Below are 24,192 nucleotides of genomic sequence, written 5' to 3' on the forward strand. Positions count from 1 at the left end.
TCCAGATTGGAAAAAATAGCTATAAAAGACATTTTTGATACTGAAGACATTTTAATATGATCATTAGATAGTACTATGGAATTGCTGTTAATTTTCTTAGGTGGGGTAATGGTACTGTGATTATGAAGGAGAATATTCTTGGCAGATGCTTGTCGAAGTATTTAGGAATATTTGAGAGTGAAGAATTATGAGGTCTGTATCTTACTCTCAGTAGTCATTCAAAGTCATATATATGTGTGTGTGACAGACAGAGATTATTGAATCTAGGTGGAGCATGAAGAGATATTCATTCTACTCATCTTTCAATTTTTGTTTGCAATTTTTCAAAATAAAAAGTTAGCGGGGAGGGTCTTATATTTTACAGATACGAAGTAAAATTTCAAGGTTATTAACTTCAATAGTCTCTCTGCCCCAGTTCATTCTCCTCTGCCATTTTTTTTTAAATTAAAAAAAAATTTTTTTTTAATGTAAACAGAGACAGAACATGAACGGTGGAGGGTCAGAGAGAGAGGGAGACACTGAAGCAGGCTCCAGGTTCCGAGCTGTCAGCACAGAGCCCGATGCGGGGCTCGAACTCACGAGCTGTGAGATTATGACCTGAGCCAAAGTCGGATGCTTAACCGACTGAGCCACCCAGGCGCCCCCATTCTCCCGTGCCATTAAGGACACTTGCCAATTTTTTTTTTAATGTTTATTTATTTATTTTTGAGAGAGAGAGAGAGAGAGAGAGAGAGAGAGAGAGAGAGAGAGACAGCACAAGTAAGGGAGGGGCAGAGACAGAGGGAGACACAGAATCTGAAGCAGGCTCCAGGCTCTGAGCTAACAGCTGCAGGGCTTGAACCCACAAACCATGAGATCATGCCCTAAGCTGAAGTCGGACACTTACCGGATGCCATGTATCATGTATCAGGCGCCCCATGCCATTAAGGACCCTTAAGGGGAAAAGTTTGAGAGGCCCTGATTTTTGTTTTTGTCCTCACCCTCTGCCCTGGGAACTCCCAAAGAATATATGACTCAGTCATTTCTGTATTCTCAGAAACCAGCACAGGGCTCGTCACAGAGGGATGTTAAATAAATGCTTCCCGAGTGAGCAGAACCCCTAACTTAATAATAGGCACGTAAGCTGTATCTCCCCTCAGTTTCCCCTTCTGTAAAATGAGGTTGGACTAGATGACTGACCTGAGTAGCTGGGAGGCTCTTTCTAGCTCTAGCACCTTCCGAAGCTATACCTGGAGTTCCAAAGGAAAGCCACAGGTCTTTTTTTCAAAATAAAGCCCCGGAGCCATCAGGCAGAGATGATCACACTAGATCAATCTCTACTCTCTGGCCAAGGTCCAAAGTCTTAGCTCAACCATAGGCTTGGGAGAAGTGGGCGTAAGCTCACGCAGACCATGAGCCAGAGCAGTTTCCTGGAGAGCCAAGGGGTGGCAGGGGAAGCCAATTTGGCTTTGTGCTGCCCTCCTGGCTACAGCTGCAGCCATGTCCTTAACCTTCATTTCATATTGCAATCCCTGAACGAAGCTTTAAAAGAATACTCCTGTTCACCCTGGAGATTCTGATTTAACTGGCCTGGGGTAGTATGATCTAAGCCTCTGGATTTTTAAAGGCTCCCCAGCTGATTCTAATGTGAATTCAAGGTTAAAAGCCACTAAGGCTACATTGTGGTGATGGGGTTAAGATCTCCAGCTAGGTTTACATCCTGGCTTTGCCACTTACTGGTTAAGCTTGGGTGTTACTTCTCTATGAACCTGTTGCTTAGTACTTGACAATCAAGTGAGATAATGCATGTATGAAACTGAGCCAGAAAGAACAGCTACGTAGTTAGAGGTAACTATGAATGAGTGAACAGAAGGCTCTGTGGCTCTCCTAGGAAAGATTAGAACTCTCTGAGCCTGTGGAGCAGTGGCTCTCCAAGCTTGCATCAGCATCACTTGCAGGGCTTGTGAAAACAGATTGCTGAAGACTTCCTTCTCCCTAGGTTTCCGATTCAGTAGGTCTCAGGTGGGGCTCTAGACTGTGCATCTCTAGCATGTTCTCAGGTGATGCTGCTGCTGTTGTCCCCGAGAGCACACTTGGAACATCACTGCTCTGGAGTAGGGTTTCTCAAGAGCATCACTGATATTTTGGAGCAACTAATTCTTTGAACATTTCTGGCCTCTGCCCACTGGATGTGCACGGCATCCCTCCAGTTGCGACAATCAAAAGTCTCCAGACAGGAGCGCCTGGATGGCTCAGTGGGTTGAGCCTGTCTCTTGACTTTGGCTCAGGTCATGATCTCAGGGTCATGGGATCGAGCCCTGTGTTGGGACCTGGGCTGAGCATGAAACCTGTCTCTCTCACTCTCCCTATGCCCCTTTCCCCAGCTAGCTCTATCTAAAATTAAAAAACAAAAACAGACACACACACACACACACACACACACACACGTCTCCAGACATTGCCAAATGTCCCTTGGGAGGCAAAATTGCTGAGCTGAGAACTACTGATTTGGAGGATATAAGTTAAAGAACAATCTAAGGGTCTAGGTGGGTATCAGAACCAAGTGATGAAAAGTTGAAGCCTAAAAGAAAGAAGAGTTGGAGATGGCTCAGGGCTTGATGCAGAGGGGGTGGGTGCCTATCAGGGCTTTTTTGAGGGATCATTATGGGTCTAGAGTACAGAGACAATTGACCAGAGGGCAGAGGGCAGGCTCAGAGCTGTCTTGGCTTTATTTGATCCCACAGGAATAGGGGCTTTAAGTCTGGCCCCTCCTTTTGTTCTGAGACACAGTTATCCAGTCCTGAAGTCTCCTAGAAGGGGCAATTCCGTCTTAACTCAAATGGCTTGATGGCCTTTCCCTAAGGCTCAAGTGCCTGCAGCCCCAAATTGTTCAGACGTCTCTCTCACCTCAGTTTCCCATTCATGCACTTTTGAGATATTAACAAGCAGCAGACTGTAGGTCTACCCGTGAGAAACCAGTAACTCTGTAGTTTTGCTGTGAAGAAGCAACTCTGGTAAGATTCCTGACCTGTCCAAACCCACCTCTCTCAGAACTCAGCCCACAAAACTCAACCACCCAGCAAAAAAAGACTTGGCTCTTTAAGTGCCAATGATATTAAGTGCTAGAGACTGTGGAAGTCATAAAGGGAAATTAACTGAAAACCAGAGATGCCATTACTCATTCGGGAGCAATCTATCTCTCCCAAAGTGAGAATACAATTTGCACCCTCTGGGGATGTTTTATACTCAAATCTTTATTCCCCAGGCAAGGGCCTCTATTCCCTTCAAATTCTAAGTGGTGCTGCTATTTCCTGCTAATGGCTTCTAGCCAGCCTTTGAAGAAGGCACTTGGGAGGAGTGAAGAGGCTGAGGTTGGAGGAAAGCCCTTGTGGTCTCCAGGGCCTTGGTTCCTCCCAATCACAGCCAACTTCTCAAGGGATCGGTAGGCTTTGAAAGTGGTGTTAAGGTTCAAGCCCTGTTCTACCCCAAGCCAAGGGAGATGAGGATGGGTGGAGGGGCCTGGGTGAATGATGGGGTAGGTGGGCCTGGTGTTTAAGAGGGATCAGAGAGTAACCTGTGACAGTGCTAGAGGTGTGAAGAAGAGCCTGCAAACCATTCTTGGCTAAATCTCTCCTGGGTAAAGGCATAATCTTCTATATAATAATTGCTCAGGCCTGAAATCTGAGTCATCATTCCCTTTGAAGATCCAACTAGGTTTTGTGTATTAAAGGCTCTGAGCAGTCCTGCAGTAAAGAAACTGGTTTTTTATTGAACCCAGTTTCCTCCAAACTTATCTGAGCATGGGATCTTCATGCCCCAATGGACCTCACAAATCAGGGAAACTGCTCTGTGGAATACACTTTAGGAAACCTCAACCTATAGGATCTAGCACGTGAAGGACAAACTCTCTGAGATTTGGCTCCTACTGAATTCTACCACTTTCCTGTCTCTATCACCTCTGACCAAGCTGAAGTTCTTTTGGTTCAGGAAATGTGCTAGGCTTTCAAGCTCATGCCTGCAGTTTCTCGGAATGGATACATTCTTTGTCCACCTGGCAAAGCCCTTGTAAGTCTCAAACTAAGCATAGTTGCACCATCGGTGAGACTTCCTTAATTCTTATAGGCACGATAAATTAAAAAAAAATTTTTTTTTGTTTTTACGTTTATTTATTTTTAAAATTTTTTTTTTCAACGTTTTTATTTATTTATGGGACAGACAGAGACAGAGCATGAACGGGGGAGGAGCAGAGACAGAGGGAGACACAGAATCGGAAACAGGCTCCAGGCTCTGAGCCATCAGCCCAGAGCCCGACGCGGGGCTCGAACTCACGGACCACGAGATTGTGACCTGGCTGAAGTCGGACGCTTAACCGACTGCGCCACCCAGGCGCCCCACGTTTATTTATTTTTGAGAGAGAGAGACAGAGCACTAACAGGGGAGGGGGGGAAAGAGAGAGAGAGTCTCGGAGACACAGAATCTAAAGCAGACTCTAGGCTCTGAGCTGTCAGCACAGAGCCCAATGCGGGGGGTCGAACCCACAAACTGCGAGATCATGACCTGAGCCAAAGTCAGACGCTTAACTGACTGAGCCACCCAGGCTCCCCACAATAAATTTGTTTCCAGGCACTTTATTGAAATTCCATTGACTGTATTAAAAGTACTTGCTTTGTGGGGCGCCTGGGTGGCTCAGTCTGTTAAGCATCAGACTCTTGATCTCAGCTCAGGTCTTGATCTCAGGGTTGTAAGTTCACGCCCTGCATTGAGGGCATGAACTTTTAAAAAATAAATTAATTAAAATAATAAAAGTAATTGGTTTGACAACTTTACTAATTGGCTCCTTCCTTAATGACTTAACTAAATCTTGGACATGTGCTCACTTAAAACTACCCTCTCTCTTACAAAAGAGAAATCTATTTCTTGAGAGAAATAGATGACTGAGGTTTGGGTGCTAAACATATAAAACCAAATTATGTTCCAAACAGGCTGGAGATGTGAAGCCCTCTGTGTTCTGACAGGAGATCCAGAAAAGACACATGAGGGCGTCTGTGTGGCTCAGTCAGTTCAGTGTCCAACTCTTGATGTCGGTTCAGGACATGATCCCAGGGTCATGGGATACAGCCCTGTGTCAGGCTCCCTGATGAGTGTGGAGTCTGCTTAACATTCTCTCCCTCTCTCGAGATCACAACCAACACACCAGGAATAAGGAATAAAAACAATAATAAGAGAATATTATGAGCAATTATATGCCAATAAAATGGGCAACCTGGAAGAAATGGACAAATTCCTAGAAACACATACACTACCAAAACTGAAACAGGAACAAATAGAAAATTTGAACAGACCCATAACCAGTAAAGAAATCGAATTAGTAATCAAAACTCTCCCAAAAAACAAGAGTCCAGGGCCAGATGGCTTTCCAGGGAAATTCTACCAAAGATTTAAGGAAAAGTTAACACCTATTCTCTTGAAACTGTTCCAAAAAATAGAAATGTAAGGAAACCTTCCAAACTCTTTCTATGAAGCTAGCATTACCTTGATTCCAAAACCAGACAGAGACCCCACTAAAAGGAGAATTTCCCAGACCAATTTCCCTGATGAACATAGATGCAAAAATCCTCAACAAGACATTAGCCAACCGGATCTAACAATACATTAAAAAAATTATTCACCACGACCAAGTGGGATTTATACCTGGGATGCAGGGCTGGTTCAATATCCACAAAACAATTAAGGTGATTCATCACATCAGTAAAAGAAAGAACAAGAACCGTATGATCCTCTCAATAGATGCAGAGAAAACATTTGACAAAATACAGCATCCTTTCTTGATAAAAACCTTCAAGAAAGTAGGGATAGAAGGATCATACCTCGAGATCATAAAAGCCATATATGAATGACCCAACGCTAATATCATCCTCAATGGGGAAAAACTGAGAGCTTTCCTAAGGTCAGGAACAAGACAGGGATGTCCACTCTCGCCACTGTTATTCAACATAGTATTGGAAGTCTTAGCCTCTGCAATCAGACAACACAAAGAAATAAAAGGGATCCAAATCGGCCGGGAGGAGGTCAATCTTTCACTCTTCGCAGATGACATGATACTCTATACGGAAAACCCAAAAGATTCCACCAAAAAACTGCTAGAACTGATTCATGAATTCAGCAAGGTTACAGGATATAAAATCAATGCACAGTAATCGGTTGCATTCCTATTCACCAGCAATGAAGCAACAGAAAGAGAAATCAAGGAATCAATTCCATTTACAATTGCACCCAAAACCATAAAATACCTAGCAATAAATCTAACCAAAGAGGTGAAAAATCTATACACTGAAAACTATAGAAAGCTTATGAAAGAAATTGAAGAAAACACAAAAAAAATGGAAAAAAATTCCATGCTCCTGGATAGGAAGAACAAATACTGTTAAAATGTTGATACTACCCAAAGCAATCTACATATTGAATGCGATCCCTATCAAAATAACACCAGCATTCTTCACAGAGCTAGAACAAATAATCCTAAAATTTATATGGAACCAGAAAAGACCCCAAATAACCAAAGCAATCTTGAAAAAGAAAACTAAAGCAGGAGGCATCACAATCCCAGACTTCAAGCTATACTACAAAGCTGTAATCATCAAGACAGTATGATACTGGCACAAGAACAGACACTCAGATCAATGGAACAGAACAGAGAACCCAGAAATGGACCCACAAACGTACAGCCAACTAATCTTTGACAAAACAGGAAAGAATATCCAATGGAATAAAGACAGTCTCTTCAGCAAGTGGGGCTGGGAAAACTGGACAGCGACATGCAGAAGAATGAACCTGGACCACTTTCTTACACCATACACAAAAATAAACTCAAAGTGGATGAAAGACCTAAATGTGAGACAGGAAGCCATCAAAATGCCCGAGGAGAAAGCAGCCAAAAACCTCTTTGATCTTGCCCACAGCAACTTCTTACTCAACACGTCTCTAGAGGCAAGGGAAACAAAAGCAAAAATGAACTACTGGGACCTCATCAAAATAAAAAGCTGCTGCACAGCGAAGCAAACAATCAGCAAAACTAAAAGGCAACCAACGGAATGGCAGAAGATATTTGTAAACGACATATCGGATATAAAGGGTTATATCCAAAATCTATATCAAAGAACTTATCAAACTCAGCACTCAAAGAAAAAAATAATCCAGTGAAGAAATGGGCAAAAGACATGAATAGACACTTCTCCAGAGAGGACATCCAGATGGCCAACTGACACATGAAAAAATGCTCAACATCACTCATCATCAGGGAAATACAAATCAAAACCACAATGAGATACCACCTCACACCTGTCAGAATGGCTAACATGAACAACTCAGGCAACAACAGATGTTGGCGAGGATGCGGAGAAAGAGGATCTCTTTTGCATTGTTGGTGGGAATGCAAGCTGGTGCAGCCACTCTGGAAAACAGTATGGAGGGTCCTCAAAAAACTAAAAATAGAACTACCCTATGACCCAGCAATTGCACTACTAAGTATTTGTCCGAGGGATATAGGTATGCTGTTTTGAAGGAGCACATGCACCCCAATGTTTATAGCAGCACTATCAACAATAGCTAAAGTATGGAAAAAGCCCAAATGTCCATCGATGGATGAATGGATAAAGATGTGGTATATATATACAATGGAGTATTACTTGACAATCAAAAAGAATGAAATCTTGCCACACGCAACTACGTGGATGGAACTGGAGGATATTATGCTAAGCGAAATTAGTCAGAGAAAGACAAATATCATATGACTTCACTCGTATGAGGACTTTAAGAGACAAAACAGATGAACACAAGGGAAGGGAAGCAAAAATAATATAAAAACAGGGAGGGGGACAAAAACATAAAAGACTCTTAAATATGGAGGACAAACAGAGGGTTATGGGAGGGGTTGTGGGAGAGGGGATGGCTAAATGGGTAAGGGGCATTAAGGAATCTACTCCTGAAATCATTGTTGCACTATATGCTAATTTGGATGTAAATTAAAAAAAATGAAATTTAAATAAATAAAAATGTAAAAGCCAAAAAAAATTTTTTTTGAATAACATTCTCTCTCTCTGCCCCTCCCCCTCCCACTGCACGCGTGCATCCTCTCTCTCTAAACAAAAATAAAAAAGACACACACTACTCCCCCGTGCCAGATGGGACTCATTAGTGTCAATCTGTGTGCTGGGCGCAGTCATCCAAGGATCCAGGGGGACAGTAACCTGTTTTGAGGATAGAAAGCAACTAACAGCATTTCTTACTGTCCCTGTCAGTTTAGGAAAGACAGGCGAGTAAGCAGAACTACAAAAGGTCTCAGGCAACGTCATGGTCCAGTTACGCCAAAACCTTCACATATTCCTTCTGAGTGGAGACCGGTGCAGTGTTCCAGCCCATCACCGCTACTGGCTGAGACTGCCCACATCTGTCTGCCTGCTTCAGGAGCCCTGACTGTAGGGTCTGCTGCTCAGAACTGTGGCAGAAGGCAGAGTCGAAGTAGATCCTGTTCATTAAAGATCATGTAAAAGTATACAAAAACTAGGTTCTTTCAGACCTTATTACCTTTTGACTGCTAGTCTCTAAGTAGGAGAGAAAGCATTCGTTATGGATACTCTCTGGGAATAAATCTTCACGGGAGTAAATCAAGAAACATGAGAAGGGGGGAAAACCTCTAAACATCCCTGTAAACGGCATCCTGTAAGTTCAAAAGGATTGTATCCCTTGGCCACATCATGCCCTGCTCAGATTTACAGCCATCAAGCTTCAAAGAAAAGACAGCAATAAATCCAATCCACATGGCTCTTGTAAAAAGGCATCTATTTGGTTTTTAATACAAAACGACTCAGAGAAACACAGAAAGAAAATATCATACAAGCCAGTTATTGAATTAAAAAAAAAAAAAACCCAACAAACAAATTTCAGTCACATTTCCTGTTTTCAGCCTGGATTAGAAGACAGGAAACTGCAAACCAACCAATGTCTGTCTCTTTGAAGAAATCTTATTAAAAAAAAAAAAAAAAAAAAAAAAGGAGGCAAAAACCAAACAGTCCCTGAAATCTGGCAGGTGGTTTTTAGAGGCCACGTAAGCTTGCCTTAATCATCCTGGTAAAATGGGATACCAGTGGTGGTTGGGATATGGCCACATCCTCCTTGCCTTTTGCTATGAATGATCTTCGTCTGCAGGTAGGATGCTGGCCTGGGCACTATTCGATGCCGCTTCTGTAGTCTGAGGTCTCAAGGCCAAGCAGCGGTGGAGTCTTCCATTCTGTGTCTTCACTGAATCTCCCCCATATACAGTCTCTTGTCACTGGACGCTGACAGAACTGAGGTGAGAAGAACAGAGAAGATGAGATGAGGGGAGCTAATGAAGGCTCAAGGAGACCTGGTGCTCAAGGGCTCTTGTGTCAAGAGCCAATTTTGGTAAAAAGAGCCATTGGATTTAGCTTAAATTCCCCTCCTCTCCAACACCATTCACAGGAAAACTGTAGCCTGGCTTTTTAGTTCAAGTCCTCCTTTTTTTTTTTAAATGTTTTATTTGCTTTTGAGAGAGAGAGAGAGAGACAGCGTGAACGGGGGAGGGGCAAAGAGAGAGGGAGACACAGAATCCGAAGCAGGCTCCAGGCTCCGAGCTGTCAGCAGAGCCCCACGTGGGGCTCAAATTCGTGAACCATGAGATCATGACCTGGGCGAAAGTCGGACGCTTAACTGACCGAACCACCCAGGTGCCCCAGTTCAAGTCCTCTTGAAACCAACCACAAGGGTGGACTGTGCTATGGGAAATGCATCTATCAGGGTCTAAACCCCGATGTCCCTCTTCAGCCACACCCTATGAAAAGACCTTCTCAGGGGCGCCTGGGTGGCGCAGTCGGTTAAGCGTCTGACTTCAGCCAGGTCACGATCTCGCAGTCCGTGAGTTCGAGCCCCGTGTCAGGCTCTGGGCTGATGGCTCAGAGCCTGGAGCCTCTTTCCGATTCTGTGTCTCCCTCTCTCTCTGCCCCTCCCCCGTTCATGCTCTGTCTCTCTCTGTCCCAAAAATAAAATAAAAACGTTGAAAAAAAAAAAATTGAAAAGACCTTTTCAGCCATTCTCCAGAAGAATCAACGTCTGTGCCAGTCATTTTGTAAATGTGCTTCTGCTGGTTCTATTTAGCCCTGGAGAAAGTTATACTTTCTCCTTTAATTCAAGGCTCATTGTTTAATTAGTTAGCCAATATAACATAAGCTGCAATTTATATCTGAACATTAAGAAACATTATTCTTTTACCCAAACGTGTAACTGAAACACAGACTTGAAGCAAGTAAACTCAAGAGAACTAGAAATAGATTAACCAGTCCTCTTTTGAGAGTCACTGGAAAATGGAACATTGCTCTTGACTTCATCACTTAAAACACTGGTGAGGCTGTCAATGGACAGCCATAAAGACAACAAGGAAATTCACATAAAACAGACATCCACTTCTGCCTTTGTATTTGCAGGGCCCCTTGAGGGAGATTTCCCCCAGTTTCCCTTTCCCCAAAGTCGGGACAGACTTACTGATGGGTTCATCCGGGTGGAAAGCCACTTCATTGATGGAGCCAGCGTGTCCAGGCAGCTTATACAAAATCCTCCTGCTTGTGGTATCCCACACATACACAAACCTGCAAGGTATCATGAAGAGCAGTGTTAAAACTTCCCAGAGCTGAGGGTAGGGTAGAGGCACGGCTTTTTAACAGAGATGGAAGCAACAATTTACTCATTCATCCACCCCATATTTATTGAACTGTGTTCTGGTGTTTACAGACTAGAAATACAGATTCTGAATAACGGATGGACCCTTGAGCAACTGAATAGAGAAACTGGAACAGCTACAACTATAAGCATTCCTTGTATTTCAAACGTAAGCTTTTGAAATAGGAAAGAACATGGAGGAAGACCGTTTTTCCTACGGTCCCCACACAGAAATCTTCAAAGGGCATCTGATAGGCATCTAGGATGTCTTAAAGCTAACGCAATTCTCAGCAGGCTGGGAGCCTAGGGTGCGGGCCCATGTGAGCCTCCCAGGACTGCGTTCAAATCACAGAGCTGAGAGAAGGGACAGGAAATTTCTGCAGTATAACACACACCAAATACAGACTTGACCCAATCTTGCCCTGAATTCATGGGAACTCCATGACCAGCTGGTCAAAACTCAGTTTACAGATAAGAAAACTAAGGTATAGTGACTCTTCCAAGGTGACACAGTTCATCAGAGGCAGAACTAAAATTGGAACTTTTTTTTTTTTAAAGTAGGCTCCATGCCTAATATGGGGCTTCAACTCGCAACCCTGAGATTAAGAGTCACATGCTCCACTGACTGAGTCAGCCAGGTGCCCCTACAATCAGAACTCTTAATATATTCTAGTAATCTCCTTTCTCTTACCACCCTCAAACATCTTCTAATTCCTCTCGCCCCTCGGAAGTTCTTTTGACCTTCAACCTTGCTTGGGTTATTTTGGGGCTGAAGGGTAAAATAAAGAGACATTATCTTCACATGCCCATGCAAAAATAATCTGTGGGTAAATTTAAAGGGCTGGTGGTTTTCAAGCAGGTTATAAACATTACTTGCATATTTGTTTTGTTCAGTCAACATCTAAAAGGGTAGGTACAGTTACCAGCACTTGATATTAAAATGTCTAGTGCTGGGGTGTCTGGGTGGCTCAGTCAGTTGAGTGTTCAACTTCAGCTCAGGTCATGATCTCATGGTCCATGGGTTTGAGCCCCGTGTTGGGCTCTGTGGGACAGCTCAAAGCCTGGAGGCTGCTTCGGATTCTGTCTCTCCCTCTCTCTCCCCTGCTCGTGCTCTGTCTCTTATCTATTTCTCAAAAGTAACCAAACATAGGGGCGCCTGGGTGGCTCAGTCCGTTAAGTGTCTGACTTCAGCTCAGGTCATGATCTCACGGTTTGTGGGTTCGAGCCCCGCATCGGGCTCTGTGCTGACAGCTCGGAGCCTGGAGCCTGCTTCAGATTCTGTGTCTTCCTCTCTCTCTGCCCCTCCCCCACTTGCACTCTGTCTCTCTCTCTCAAAAATAAATAAACGTTTAAAAAAAAAAAAAAACATAAAAAAATAATAAAATAAAATAAAATGCCTGGTGTTGATGTAACATCACATTTGTGGTTTAAAATACAACTAAACACGAGCTTATTTACCCTGTTTAGTTCTCAAGTGCTAGGCTCCATAGGAACTTAATAAAAGTTCCAAGCAAGATGGAAGGGAAGCAGGAAGCCCATCTGTCTCCAGACTTCTTGGCTCCGATGTTCCCGCTCTCCCTACTGTGTTCGTTCTTGCTGTGCACAAATAACGTCCTCATTAACCCAGCCCAGGAAGATATGACAGAGTAACAAAGTGTATGAGCTCTGGGCTCCAAAAGACCTGGGCTCAAGTCTCATGCAACTGTTTAATCACTAAGTAAGCTTAGACAATATTTAACTTCTCTGAGCTTCTCTTTCTTTAGTTGTGATGATGGATACTATACTGATCTCACAGCTTGGTTGAGAGAAAAGAGGAGATAATATATGCACAGTGTTTGGCATACACATGACAGCTGTTGTTATGATGAGGACATTTATTATCAAAACAGAAGAACATGAAGTCAGGAGGCTGACTAACTCACTCATGGCAGACAGACTGACCAGTCTTCCCACAGTCCTGGATAGGAACTGTTGAAGGGTTTCGAGTTTGAATGTGAGGCAGTAGGTGATTTGCGAGTAGAGAGGGGAAATGTGCCAAATCCAGGCCAAGCTAAAAAGCAAATTTCTGAGAAGGATACATTTCCCAGGCACATAAAAGCCAGCAGAACCCCAGATCTCCAAGGGTTTACTTGAAGGCCTCACTCTCCATGGCTGCCAATTAGGTGCTAAATTTAGAGGGGTTCCTTGTCCTCTCCTTACTTTGGCACGGGAACATTCGGCAGGAACCAGGTTCCTTATATAACAGAGTTGCTTGTTGACTTGGGGCTAATTGGCGAGGTGGCCTGTGAAATCTGGCCAACCCCAGCAGGTAGATACACGGGCTGGGCCCTGGTTCCCACATGTAAGGTTTAAAGGAACAGTGGGGAGGGAAAGAAGAAGAGAGGACACTGAAAGTCAGAAAGGACCAATGTCAGAAACAAACTGCTCAGAAGAAAAGCTTAGGCAAATATCATTTAAAAGCTTAACTACGTAAAAAAAGAGATCTCTGTTGAGAATTATGTAAAAATACTTCGAATCGTTCTTACTCTGTTAGAATGCAAGATACCTTAGGCTGTGGACCTGTTTCTTAAGGTCTTCTTTAGTAACCTGACTACTGAAAATCCCTTAGATTTCCTCTGCAAGGCAGCTCTCTACACCAACGGGTTACAAACCATCAATGTGGCACTGATGGCCTGGACCTTTTACCCCCAGAAAACACCCCAGTACTTGGCCTTTTATCTCAGTATGAAACTTGCTAGGGAAAAAAAGTGGACTCTGGAATCTTCAGGTATGTTCAGCACTGTCCACAAGCAACAAGGTGTAGGACAGACCAACAACATGAGGCTTTTCTATGGCTGTAGTAGGGCCCCAAATAGAGAAGAAAACCCTGGAACATGCTGAAGAGTCCAAGCTATGCCACAAAAGGCTTCATGTTTGTAAGATGGTGCCTGTTTTAGTACGGTAGTAGGAAAATCTCTCAACGGAGAGAAAGATGGGGTTAAGCTAAAAAGGGTTAAGACATCTCTCAGTGGAAGTTAAAGCCAGAGTCGGCCATCAGAGGGCCTTAACATTCTTCACCACTCCACATCTGTGGCCCATTAGTCTGGCATGGGCACCCACACCCCCGCCTCTGACCCCGTCCTAAGGGCGGGTCACCATAGATATACTAAACAGCAGGGTCTGATAGAAGAATTCTCTCCCTTCTCTTTCTAATTCATCACCGAATGGCTGAGCCAGTTTAAAGTGACAGCTAAGAAAGTCTCATGGTCTCTGAATTCAGGGGTGGAAAATACCGAGCTCACGTGTTGACACAACCCTCATCTAGCAATCATGGTACTTTTCCTATTGAGCCCACACCCAGCTCTGAATCACCCCCAACACAGGCAGCCATTACCAATAGCTGAGCTGATATGTAGAGTAAAATCTGACTGCCATCCTTGAGCTAGGAATTCATTCATGTAAGATTCACTAAGTGCTTAGAACAGGTCAAATACTGCTCTGGGTTCAGAGACGACTAAGACTCATTTCCTGACCTCTAGGAACAAATAATTAGGTGAGGGTGCCCCACTCTGTTTATCTCACGGTAAGACGTGTTGGATGCTGAGAAAGGTTTGATGTATAAGGTGTGACTACAGTGCAGAGTAAAGAGCAGTTAGTCATACCCCAGAGGAAAGGGAGAGAGGACCAGGGAAGTTTACAGACATAACACAGAGGTGATTCATAGGGAGACACAGAAATCTGGAAAATGGAGAAGAGGGGCTAGGAGAAGCCTGGAGGCACGAGGGATGTAAGAACAGGGAGAGTTCTGTGTGAGTGAAGCACCGTGGCGATGGTGAGGGAGGAGAGGACACAACATGCATTTGAGCGAACTGGAGCGCCGCGGAAGAATCTGAGGAGGGAAACTGGAGCTAGATTAGGAGTCTAAATTTCACTTTGATGGCAAAAGGAATCCAACAGAATTGAAAAAAACTGTTTACCTTCCAGGTCAAAAAGGTATCCATAGAGAGCAGAGAAGCTGTGTTTGTCTGACATGATCCTTAGGCCCTTCTTACTGCATCTGGCTTCATCGCTGAGCACGGCTGTAACTCTACGTCCGTGCTGGCTCGCCATCTGCACTTAATGGATTAGACACAAGCAGGCACCTGCAGAGCTCCATCATTCTTCACCGCACACCCGGTAATCCTTACCTGTCAGCTGAACCAGCTGCTATCTTGCTTCCATCAGGTGACCAAGAACATCTCAGGAGATTCTATAAAGATTGGAAGTCAACGAATACAGTGATTAATGCACCACACCCCTCTTTACTGGACTACAGAATCACCAAAAGACTTTAAATTTCTCATTTAAAAAAAAAAATTTTTTTTCTAACATTTATTTATTTTTGAGACAGAGAGACAGAGCATGAATGGGGAAGGGTCAGAGAGAGAGGGAGACACAGAATCTGAAACAGGCTCCAGGCTCTGAGCTGTCAGCACAGAGCCCGACACGGGGCTTGAACTCACGGACTGTGAGATCACGACCTGAGCCAAAGTCGGAACTTAACCGACTGAGCCACCCAGGTGCCCCAAGACTTTAAATTTCTTAAGCAGAGTTTCAATTAGTCTCCCCAGAAAGATGATCAGCAATCATCTTATATTGCGTGGCCTAAGACAGCATACTTTATTTCATACAACATTCAAACCAACTGTAGAAAATGCTTCATTCACAGTAAATTAGAGTGGACCTGGCAACAAAATGTTGTTCTGCCTACAAATGAAGGTTTTCTGTGCTCACTGATCTCGATCCTCATTAATAATTTCATTTTGGGAGCGCCTGGGTGGCTCAGTCAGTTAAGCAGCCGACTTCAGCTCAGGTCATGATCTCGCGGTCCGTGAGTTCGAGCCCCACGTCGGGCTCTGTGCTGACAGCTCAGAGCCTGGAGCCTGTTTCAGATTCTGTGTCTCCCTCTCTCTCTCTGACCCTCCCCCGTTCATGCTCTGTCTCTCTCTGTCTCAAAAATAAATAAATGTAAAAAAAAAAAATTAAAAAAAAAAATTCCATTTTGAAGGAAAATAAAAATAAAACCAAATCCAACAAAAAACAAGATTTGATTTATAAAGTGAAACTGAATGGGCGCCTGGGTGGCCCAGTCAGTTAAAGCGTCTGACTTTGGCTCAGGTCATGATCTCATGGTTCATGAGTTTGAGCCCCACATCGGGCTCTCTGTTGTCAGTGCAGAGCCCGCTTTGGATCCTCTTTCCCTCTCTGTCTCTCTCTCTCAAAAATAAATAAAACATGAATAAATATATTTTTAAATATAAAGTGAAACTGAATCATACAGACTCTCAAAAGAAAAAACATTAGTCTTATTATTAACAAAGTATCTGGAGGAAAAGCTGCTATCAAGAGCTGACCTAGGACTTGAGATTTAAGAAAAATTTCTCTCAAAATCTGGGCCATGGTCCTTACTGAGGAAAGGGATGTATTCTCAGGGCTCTAACAGTGGGTCACTGGGAAGGTGAGGGAAGCCACCTGAGTAACAGACAGGAAGCCTGAGTCCCATATGTAACACTGACCCAAGAGGGTCAAAGTTTCCAAGGAATGAAAAGGAGGTTAAGACTATCTTGTTGAAGTCAGAAGTCTTGAATTTGAAGGCGGTCACACCACCATCTATCTATGTAACTGCCTTCCTCCCTATGCTTCCGTTAGTTTTATTTCTGGCAAGAACGGTTTTGATGGAGAACAGTGTTCACTGGAATATAGCCCCTTCCTAGTAGAGCTACTGCCCTCTATCCTTAGCACCACTTTTTTTTTTTTAATTGAGATATAGCTGACATATAACACTGTTTTAGTTTTAGGTGTACAACATAATGATTTGATATATATAAATATCGGCCTTGGCACCACCTTAAATGTATCTCCGAGTCAAATGGACAGTAAAACTCTTTAGCCATGCAGGACTCACCTTTTCAAAGTTGTGCACATTTCCTTGAAATATCTTCACACACCTCTCTTTGGGAGCAAATGGCCGGACATCCCAGACCCGCACTGCAAACGGAGCAAAACATGTTATCAGCTGGAGGCCTCCTGAGAACCCACCCGAAGTCAGTGTCATGTCAATGACAGATGCTGTTTCCTGGACGAAGGAGGGCCAACACGGTAGAAGGTACATGGGAAGGCTCTCTCTCTCTTTTTTTCTAACAAAAATGAAATGCATACAAATTCCATGAACAGTGACTAAGGGCACAGAGGAAAGCTGAGGAGGCAGGAAGGGGAAATGCCAAACACATAGCTGGGGGTCTGCAACAGAAAGTAGGTGGGTGTGACATTAATTTCACCAAACATTTGCAAAGGATTTCTCTTGCCAACCCAAAAAGTCACATCTAACAAAGCCTTAAACATGACACTCTAAATACCATGGACTACTGTGACAATCATCTACAAAAACCAAACCCAGGACTGACCTTTTCTAACTTCGCTCACAGGGACACCTGACAGTCTGAACTTGAACAAGGAAATATATCCAGAGAGTACCATACTAAGAATTAGAAAAAGTGAGCTGTGATTCTCATTCTAGCTCTGTTATATGTATGGGTGATATCAGGTAAAAAGTGAGTTTTTGTGTTTTGTGTTTTGTCTCTGTAAAATGAGAATACCATCTGTTCTTTTACTTTTTCATGAGTATTTTCAGGATACAAGGGACAGGGCTCTAAGAGAGTGGAGGCAATAAACAAAAGGATTTTATAAATTTTATCATACAGCCATAATAAAAATTCTTATTATTTTACTAACCATTCAGGGAATCTCATCTTTCCTTATATAGGGCGAACACTGCTACAATTAGTCAATGGTAAAACACATCACGATCAGGATATAAACATGCGTGATAAGCAGTGGCTACAGTTGTTAACAAACGTTATACCTATAGTGGAATTCAAGTGACGATGTCATTTTAATTGAGTGTGAAAAACAAAACAGTCCTTGAAATCAGGCACAGCAAGGTGAAGGTATGCATGAAAGTTTGCTACTGAGTTGAGGACAGTCAGAAAATAAGGGTGCTCATTCATTCAAGAACCCGCTGAATGCTAGGCTCTGTTTGTTTTACAAAATGTCAGTGAAAGCATTTCAGTTCCTGACAAGCCTATGAACTTGTACACCAGAGGGGCATCTCTAAGCTCTCCCAACACATAGCATATACTCCATCCTCCTTTTTGCTATAGTAAACCCATCCTCCCACATAGCAACTCAGAAACAAGCAGAGGAGAGTGTTTGTGTGAATGCGGAATGTTGCGATGTCGTAATGAGGACCTCTTGTCACACCAGTCAGTGCTCTGAAGTGAGGAGGGCAGACGCGCTGGCAGAAAGAGCACAGTTCTACCCACAGCTCTGCTGACCAGCCAAGCTTTGTGCTCTCTGAAATGCTTGCGAACTGCTTTGGATGGATCTGCAGACTCACGTTTCTCAACAAACTAATGATCACCAAGAGTTTCTAGTATGCTGCCTACATCTGCAGCACACCAGACGCTGAAATGGGTCTTAAAAGCTTGTGTCAAGTTGCTCAGGGATTAGATGGCAGATCTGGGACCAGAATCCTGGCTTCTTGACCATATCTTTTAAAGCTTTTTCTGTTACAATGTGTTTTCCTAACTGCCCTGGTAGAAACCTGCGAGCCACTTTTGACTCTTTCCTTGGATCCACATTTATCCCAGCACAATTTCTACCACCCAATGCCCACTTTCTTTAGGGTCCACAGTGACTGGGCACTTGGAGAGCTTTCCTTTTCAATGTTACCTGTATTGTCCATTGCATTGGACAAGAGATAAGAGCCTTCAGAACTTAAACTCAGGCCCGTCACTGAATCTGCATGGCCTCTCATGGTGTAGGTGAGCTTGTTTTGGCGCAAGTCCCAGACCTATAAAAACAAAAAAGTTGCTCCCAGAAATCAAATTGAGAATAGCAAAGAAACAGAGTTTTTACTAAAGACTCAATGGCCTGGAGAAACTGGTAACCCTTCTCAATCTGGCTGTGGGCCAAGTATAACTTTAGCACAAAATAGAGGATTTCTGTCAAAGAGGAAAAAAACTCTTGTCTTTCTAAAAAGGGAGTCAAAAGTGCTATGTCTGACCAGAAGGCTAATAAATGTCAAAACTTATGTTTAACAAAAATTAATAAAATTTACAGAGACTGTTCTCAAATCATAACAAAATGTATTAGAAATTAAAAAACTAAGTAGCATTTAAAATGCTTCAACTATGATTCTTAGCAATTTAAACTATTAGAACTACAGAAGGGGCACCTAGGTGGCTCAGTTGAAGCATCTGACCCTTGATTTTGGTTCAGGGCATGATCTCACAGTTCGTGAGGATGAGACCTGCATCAGGCTCTGTGCTGAAAGAATGGAGCCTGCTTGGGATTCTCTCTGTACCCACCTCTCCCCAACTCCCCCAATCATGCGTACACACGCGCATGCACGCTCTCTCTCAAAATAAACTTAAAAAAAAAAAACAAACTACAGAAAAACAAGTGAACATCTCATTTGAAAAGAGCATTATGATTACATGTAAATGTATCTTAAGATAATACACAGAAATATACGCGCTTAAAAATTTTCATTTAATGTTACAGGTACACAACACACACACACACACACACACACACACACACACACACACACAGACACACAGACACACACACACACACACACACTACAGAAAAGCATATTTATTAAAAGAAAAATGAACTGCAGATTCACTGTTGCCTGGGTAGGAAATGTAGAAGAAACAGTTCAGCTAAAAATAACCTAACATCAAACAGGGAATATAAATGGTTCATTAAGTTACAGTCCATGAACACATTGCAACAGCACAGGACTTTGCTAGAGACAGTACAGCAGAGTGGAGAGACTGAGGATTTAGGGTCAGACTGACCCAGTCCTAAGAGTTCTGTCTTATTGGGCCACTAACCCTCTCTGAGCCTGTTTCTGGTCTGTAAGATGGGGATAACAACATTTACCTCTTATGGCTCAAATAGAATGCTCAGCAGATGCCTGGTATGCAGCAGGCCCTCAATAATTGGTAGCTATTATTAAGCAACCTCTAAAAATAACTCTGAGGACCAAATGGAAAAATGTTCCAATAATAAGCTATTAAGCTAATAAAGAAGATACAAAATAGCATTTATATTTACACAGACTGCAACTATGTGGAAAAAAAATAAAGCCAATAGCAATGGTCTGGAATGTCATATGGAAAAAAGAACAGCAATTTTGGTAAGGTCATTGGTATTACACAGAATTTCCTCCAAATTTGATTTAATACTGCCATGTAGTTTTTCTGAGTGGGAAAAAAATGTTTTTGCTGCCTATTTAAGCAAGGCACTTCCCTTATCTAGAAATGAGTTTGGTGCTGCATGTCAAAGCAATGCAGAAGGCAGACAACTCCACTTTCCCCATCAATAACTCACTCATGTGTGGAACCCAACACACTTTATATACAATCATTTTTGTGTCAGGTGTTTGCTGCCTCAATAATCAGGAAAGCTTGAAATGGCTGACGTCTTTTGTTCAAGCTACTGTTCCTCCTCTTTAGGGAAGACACTGTTGAAGTCTTCAGCTTGTTAGGAGAGAATGCAAAGCCATCCCTCATAGCACTTGGGTGCCATTTCCAGACCTTCCTTCTTGAGGCATGTACACGTTGTGCACAGCCAACACAGATCCAGATTTGCTGTAGAAAGTAGCACTAATTTAAGCAAGACATTTCGCAAATCCCAAATCAATTGTTCAGTGAATGCTTGGGCATCTGATTGGTGGGCAGCAAGACTATGAGTTTTCATACTGGAAACAGTATAACAGGGTAGAAAGCTTTTCTAAGCTTTTGGAATACTGTGTACTTTCTAATAAAAAAATTTCCTGGGGTGCCTGGGTGGCTCAGTCAGTTGAGCATCCGACTTCAGCACAGGTCATGATCTGTTTGTGGGTTCAAGCCCTGCGCTGGGCTCTGTGCTGGCAGCTCAGAGCCTGGAGCCTGCTTCGGATTCTGGGTCTCCCTCTCTCTCTCTGCACTTGCCTCACTTGTTTCTCCCTCCCTCCCTCCCTCCCTCCCTCCCTTTCTCTCTCCAAAATAAATAAACCTAAAAAAAATTTCCTGAAAACAAAGCACTGGCAGAAAAATCTGAATGTCTATACACTAGTTTAAAAGATAAAGACTAGAAAGCTACGATGTAAAAATACGATGTAAAAATACGTAGCACTGGGGCACCTGGCTGGCTCAGTGGCAGCAGTATGTGACTCTTGATCTTGGGGTCGTTAGTTCAAGCCCCCTGTTGGGTGTAGAGATTACAAGAAAATAAATGAATAAATAAACTTCACAAAAAAAGGGGGGGGAAACCCACATATGATAACCAGGAACTAGTTCGTTAAATTATACAAAACCAGAATCAGGGGACTTCTCAAAGAAACATGAAGGACATTCTTTTAGAAAAAAGCCAGTGAGGGGCACCAGGGTGGCTCAGTCGGTTTAAGTGTGTAACTCTTGATTTTGGCTCAGGTCATGATCCCAGGGTCGTGGGATCGAGCCCCGTGTTGGGCTCCGTGTTGAGCATAGAGCCTGCTTAGGATTCTCTCTCTCCCTCTAACCCTCTCCCTTACTGACACTCTCTTTCTCTAAAATATGGGGCGCCTGGGTGGCTCAGTCGGTTAAGCAGTGGACTTCAGCTCAGGTCATGATCTCACCGTTCGTGAGTTCGAGCCCCACATTGGGCTCTGTGCTGACAGCTCAGAGCCTGGAGCCTGCTTTGGATTCTGTGTCTCCCTCTCTCTCTCTGCCCCTCCCCTGCTTGCACTCTTTCTCAAAAATAAACATTAAAAAAAAATTAAAAAGTAAGTAAATAAATAAAATAAAGTAAAAAAATAAATAAGGAAAAGAAAAAAGCTAGTGATATATGTAACTGCTGTACTTATGGGACTTTATTTACACATTCTCTATATAAGATAAGTTCAGCCTTCAGAATAAAACCGGTGCGATTGACTAGCTATCTGTAGAAACCACCTACCCTAAGAGAAGGAATAACATATGGTGTGTGTCTGAGAGGACACGGAAAACCTTCAAATCCTAAAAAGGAACCAAGTATCCCTTAAGGACTATAGCATACATTTAAAATATCTGTTTATAGAAGACCCAGGAATAGGCTAGGATAAAGAGTATGGAATAAGTCACACTGTATGTGGTGAGAAGGCCTTACTGGCACAAGAGTATTATTCTTAAACGAGTCTATCCCCTCAGTGTAGATGAGGGCATCAAATTCTCAGACCTTAAGTAAAAGAAGCCAGTCTCAAAAGGTTACATACTGTATGATTCCATTTGTACGATATTCTAGAAAAGAAACTATATGACAAAGAATGGTTGCAAGGACTTAGGAATGGAAAGAGGGTTTGATACAGGAGGGCACTATAAATTTTGGGGGTGATAGAAATTGTTCTGAACCTTGTTTGTGGTAGCTATACAAATCTATGCAAGCATAAACATTCACAGAATTGTACAAAGTTAATTTCACCATGTGTAAACTTTAATAGTAATGTATTTTTTTTTTTAATGGGAATTTTTTCTTTTTCTGATGTAAGCTATATGCTCAACATGGGGGGGGGGCTTGAACCCACGGCTCTGAGATCAAGAGTCGCATGCTCTACTGACTGAGTCAACCAGGCACCCCAATAATAATTTTAAAAGTATGAAAATTACAATACCTTAATGACACAAACCTACTGTCAGGTATAGAAGATGCCCTCTAGTGATTCTAAAGCTAATGGGCTCCCAAACTTCTCTCTGGGAAACACTGCATTAGCTATTAAGATGATCTAATTAAGTTCCTGTGCCCGGATCCCATATTCTCCATACAAGTTATATGATAGAAAAGGGATGGGAAGTTACATTTTGGAAGTGGTCAATTTTCAAGTATTGTGGGATATCCAAGTGGGGACTTCTGAGGGGCTGGTCGTATACAGGGGTCTGGAGCTGAAGATCTGGGCCAGGAATATGGAGTCATCAGCACAGAGATGACAATTAAAGTCATGGAAGCGGCGGTGCCTGGGTGGCTCAGTCGGTGAAACATCTGACTTCAGCTCAGGTCATGATCTCGCAGTTCGTGGGTTTGAGCCCCGCGTCCGTCTCTGTGCTGACAGCTTGGAGCCTGGAGCCTGCTTCACAGTCTGTGCCTCCCTCTTTCTCTACCCCTCCCCTGGTCACACTCTGTCTCTTTCTCTCTCTCTCTCTCAAAAATAAACATTAAAAAAAAAGAAAGAAAGAAAGAAAACACACCATCTGGGAAAACTGATGGCATGAAGGCCCAGACAGGAAAAGGAGATGAAATCCTTCTGCTGAAGGGACTACCTTTAGACAAAAGCAAGCACATGTCATCCACTGTAACAGCGAAGGAGGCAAGGAGGGATGGGAATACAACACAAGTTTTAGGCGGTGACAACACAGGAAGCTGAATATTTACTCACCAGTTACCACTCTAACAGTACAACAGAAAGTAAGGTCAAAATCTTTTGAAATATTTAAGGAAGCCAACAGGTAAAGACAGATGCAAATTGGGTAGCCCCCCAAAACACTTCCCTTCTACTGGCATTTGCTGTGTCCAGAAACTGCTAGGTGCTCTAATGCATTAGGTTCATTTAATCCCCACAACAACCCTAGAAGGTAGACGTTATTGTTACTGTTGAGAGGCTTATAGAACTTAAACAACTTGGAGTCATAAAAAACTAGAAAATGATAGAACTGGGATTAGAATCCAAGTCAATTACTCAAAAGCCAGAGCCACACTGTACTGCTGTATGGACTACTGCCACTCTTTATGACATCATCACTTCCCTCATTCTTAGCTGTGGACTCCCCAAAACTTCCTTTCCACAGTCTCAAAAAGAAAGATATGCTGAGAGATTGGAGCTGAGAATCACAAACTGCTTCAGTGTTATCTCATCAGGCCATCACAGTGGGAAAAAACAAAAAGTTTGCAAATGTCTTTAGGCAGGGAATGCATTCTTCGTGTTCACAGAATCCACACACGGGGTTTCACAATTCACATTAACTGTCTGGTCCCTGATGGCATTTACATGAGCTGTAATGCAACCTTTGACTTCTGTCAATGAAGACAGGACAGAAGGAAAACAAGATTTAACTTACTATTCTCCTTGTAGTTGGTACAAAGTGGAAAGCTACCAAAATCTCAGAAGTTTGAAAACATTACCTCTGAGAGTGAAGAGAGGTGAAAGGGAAATGTAACACAAACATTAAACATACCTTGATATCATTGTCTATTCCCCCAGAAATAATCTGATCACTTGTGTCATTGAAGGTCACAGCTAACACCTGGTAGGTGTTCTGAAATGTCTGGATGGCTGCTTTCTTCCGGATGTCCCAAAGCTGAAGCAGAGGAACAAGAGGGTCTATGGTCAAACATCATTCTAAGAAGTAATTGCATAATACATCCCGAAATCCAAGGACTTTGTACAGGTGAATACATTTTTAGTAG

General features: G+C 42.9%; 1 protein-coding gene across 1 annotated transcript in view; it reads right to left on the reverse strand.

Annotated features, from left to right (window-relative positions):
* Positions 1–8,800: 8,800 nt before the first annotated feature.
* The window catches only part of SNRNP40 (small nuclear ribonucleoprotein U5 subunit 40), a 34,350-nt gene continuing 18,958 nt past the window's right edge, over positions 8,801–24,192 (reverse strand). Inside the window, exons 5-10 of the mRNA XM_025935280.2 lie at positions 23,961–24,083; positions 18,457–18,577; positions 16,631–16,713; positions 14,874–14,935; positions 10,534–10,637; positions 8,801–9,323 (exon numbers count right to left, since the gene is read on the reverse strand). Of these exons, the coding sequence (XP_025791065.1) occupies positions 9,274–9,323; positions 10,534–10,637; positions 14,874–14,935; positions 16,631–16,713; positions 18,457–18,577; positions 23,961–24,083 (543 nt within the window). The 3' untranslated portion in view covers positions 8,801–9,273. The remainder of the gene's footprint in view (positions 9,324–10,533; positions 10,638–14,873; positions 14,936–16,630; positions 16,714–18,456; positions 18,578–23,960; positions 24,084–24,192) is intronic.

This window comes from Puma concolor, chromosome C1, assembly GCF_028749965.1.
Source record: "Puma concolor isolate L17-30 chromosome C1, mPumCon1.1.hap2, whole genome shotgun sequence".
Lineage (NCBI taxonomy): Eukaryota > Metazoa > Chordata > Mammalia > Carnivora > Felidae > Puma > Puma concolor.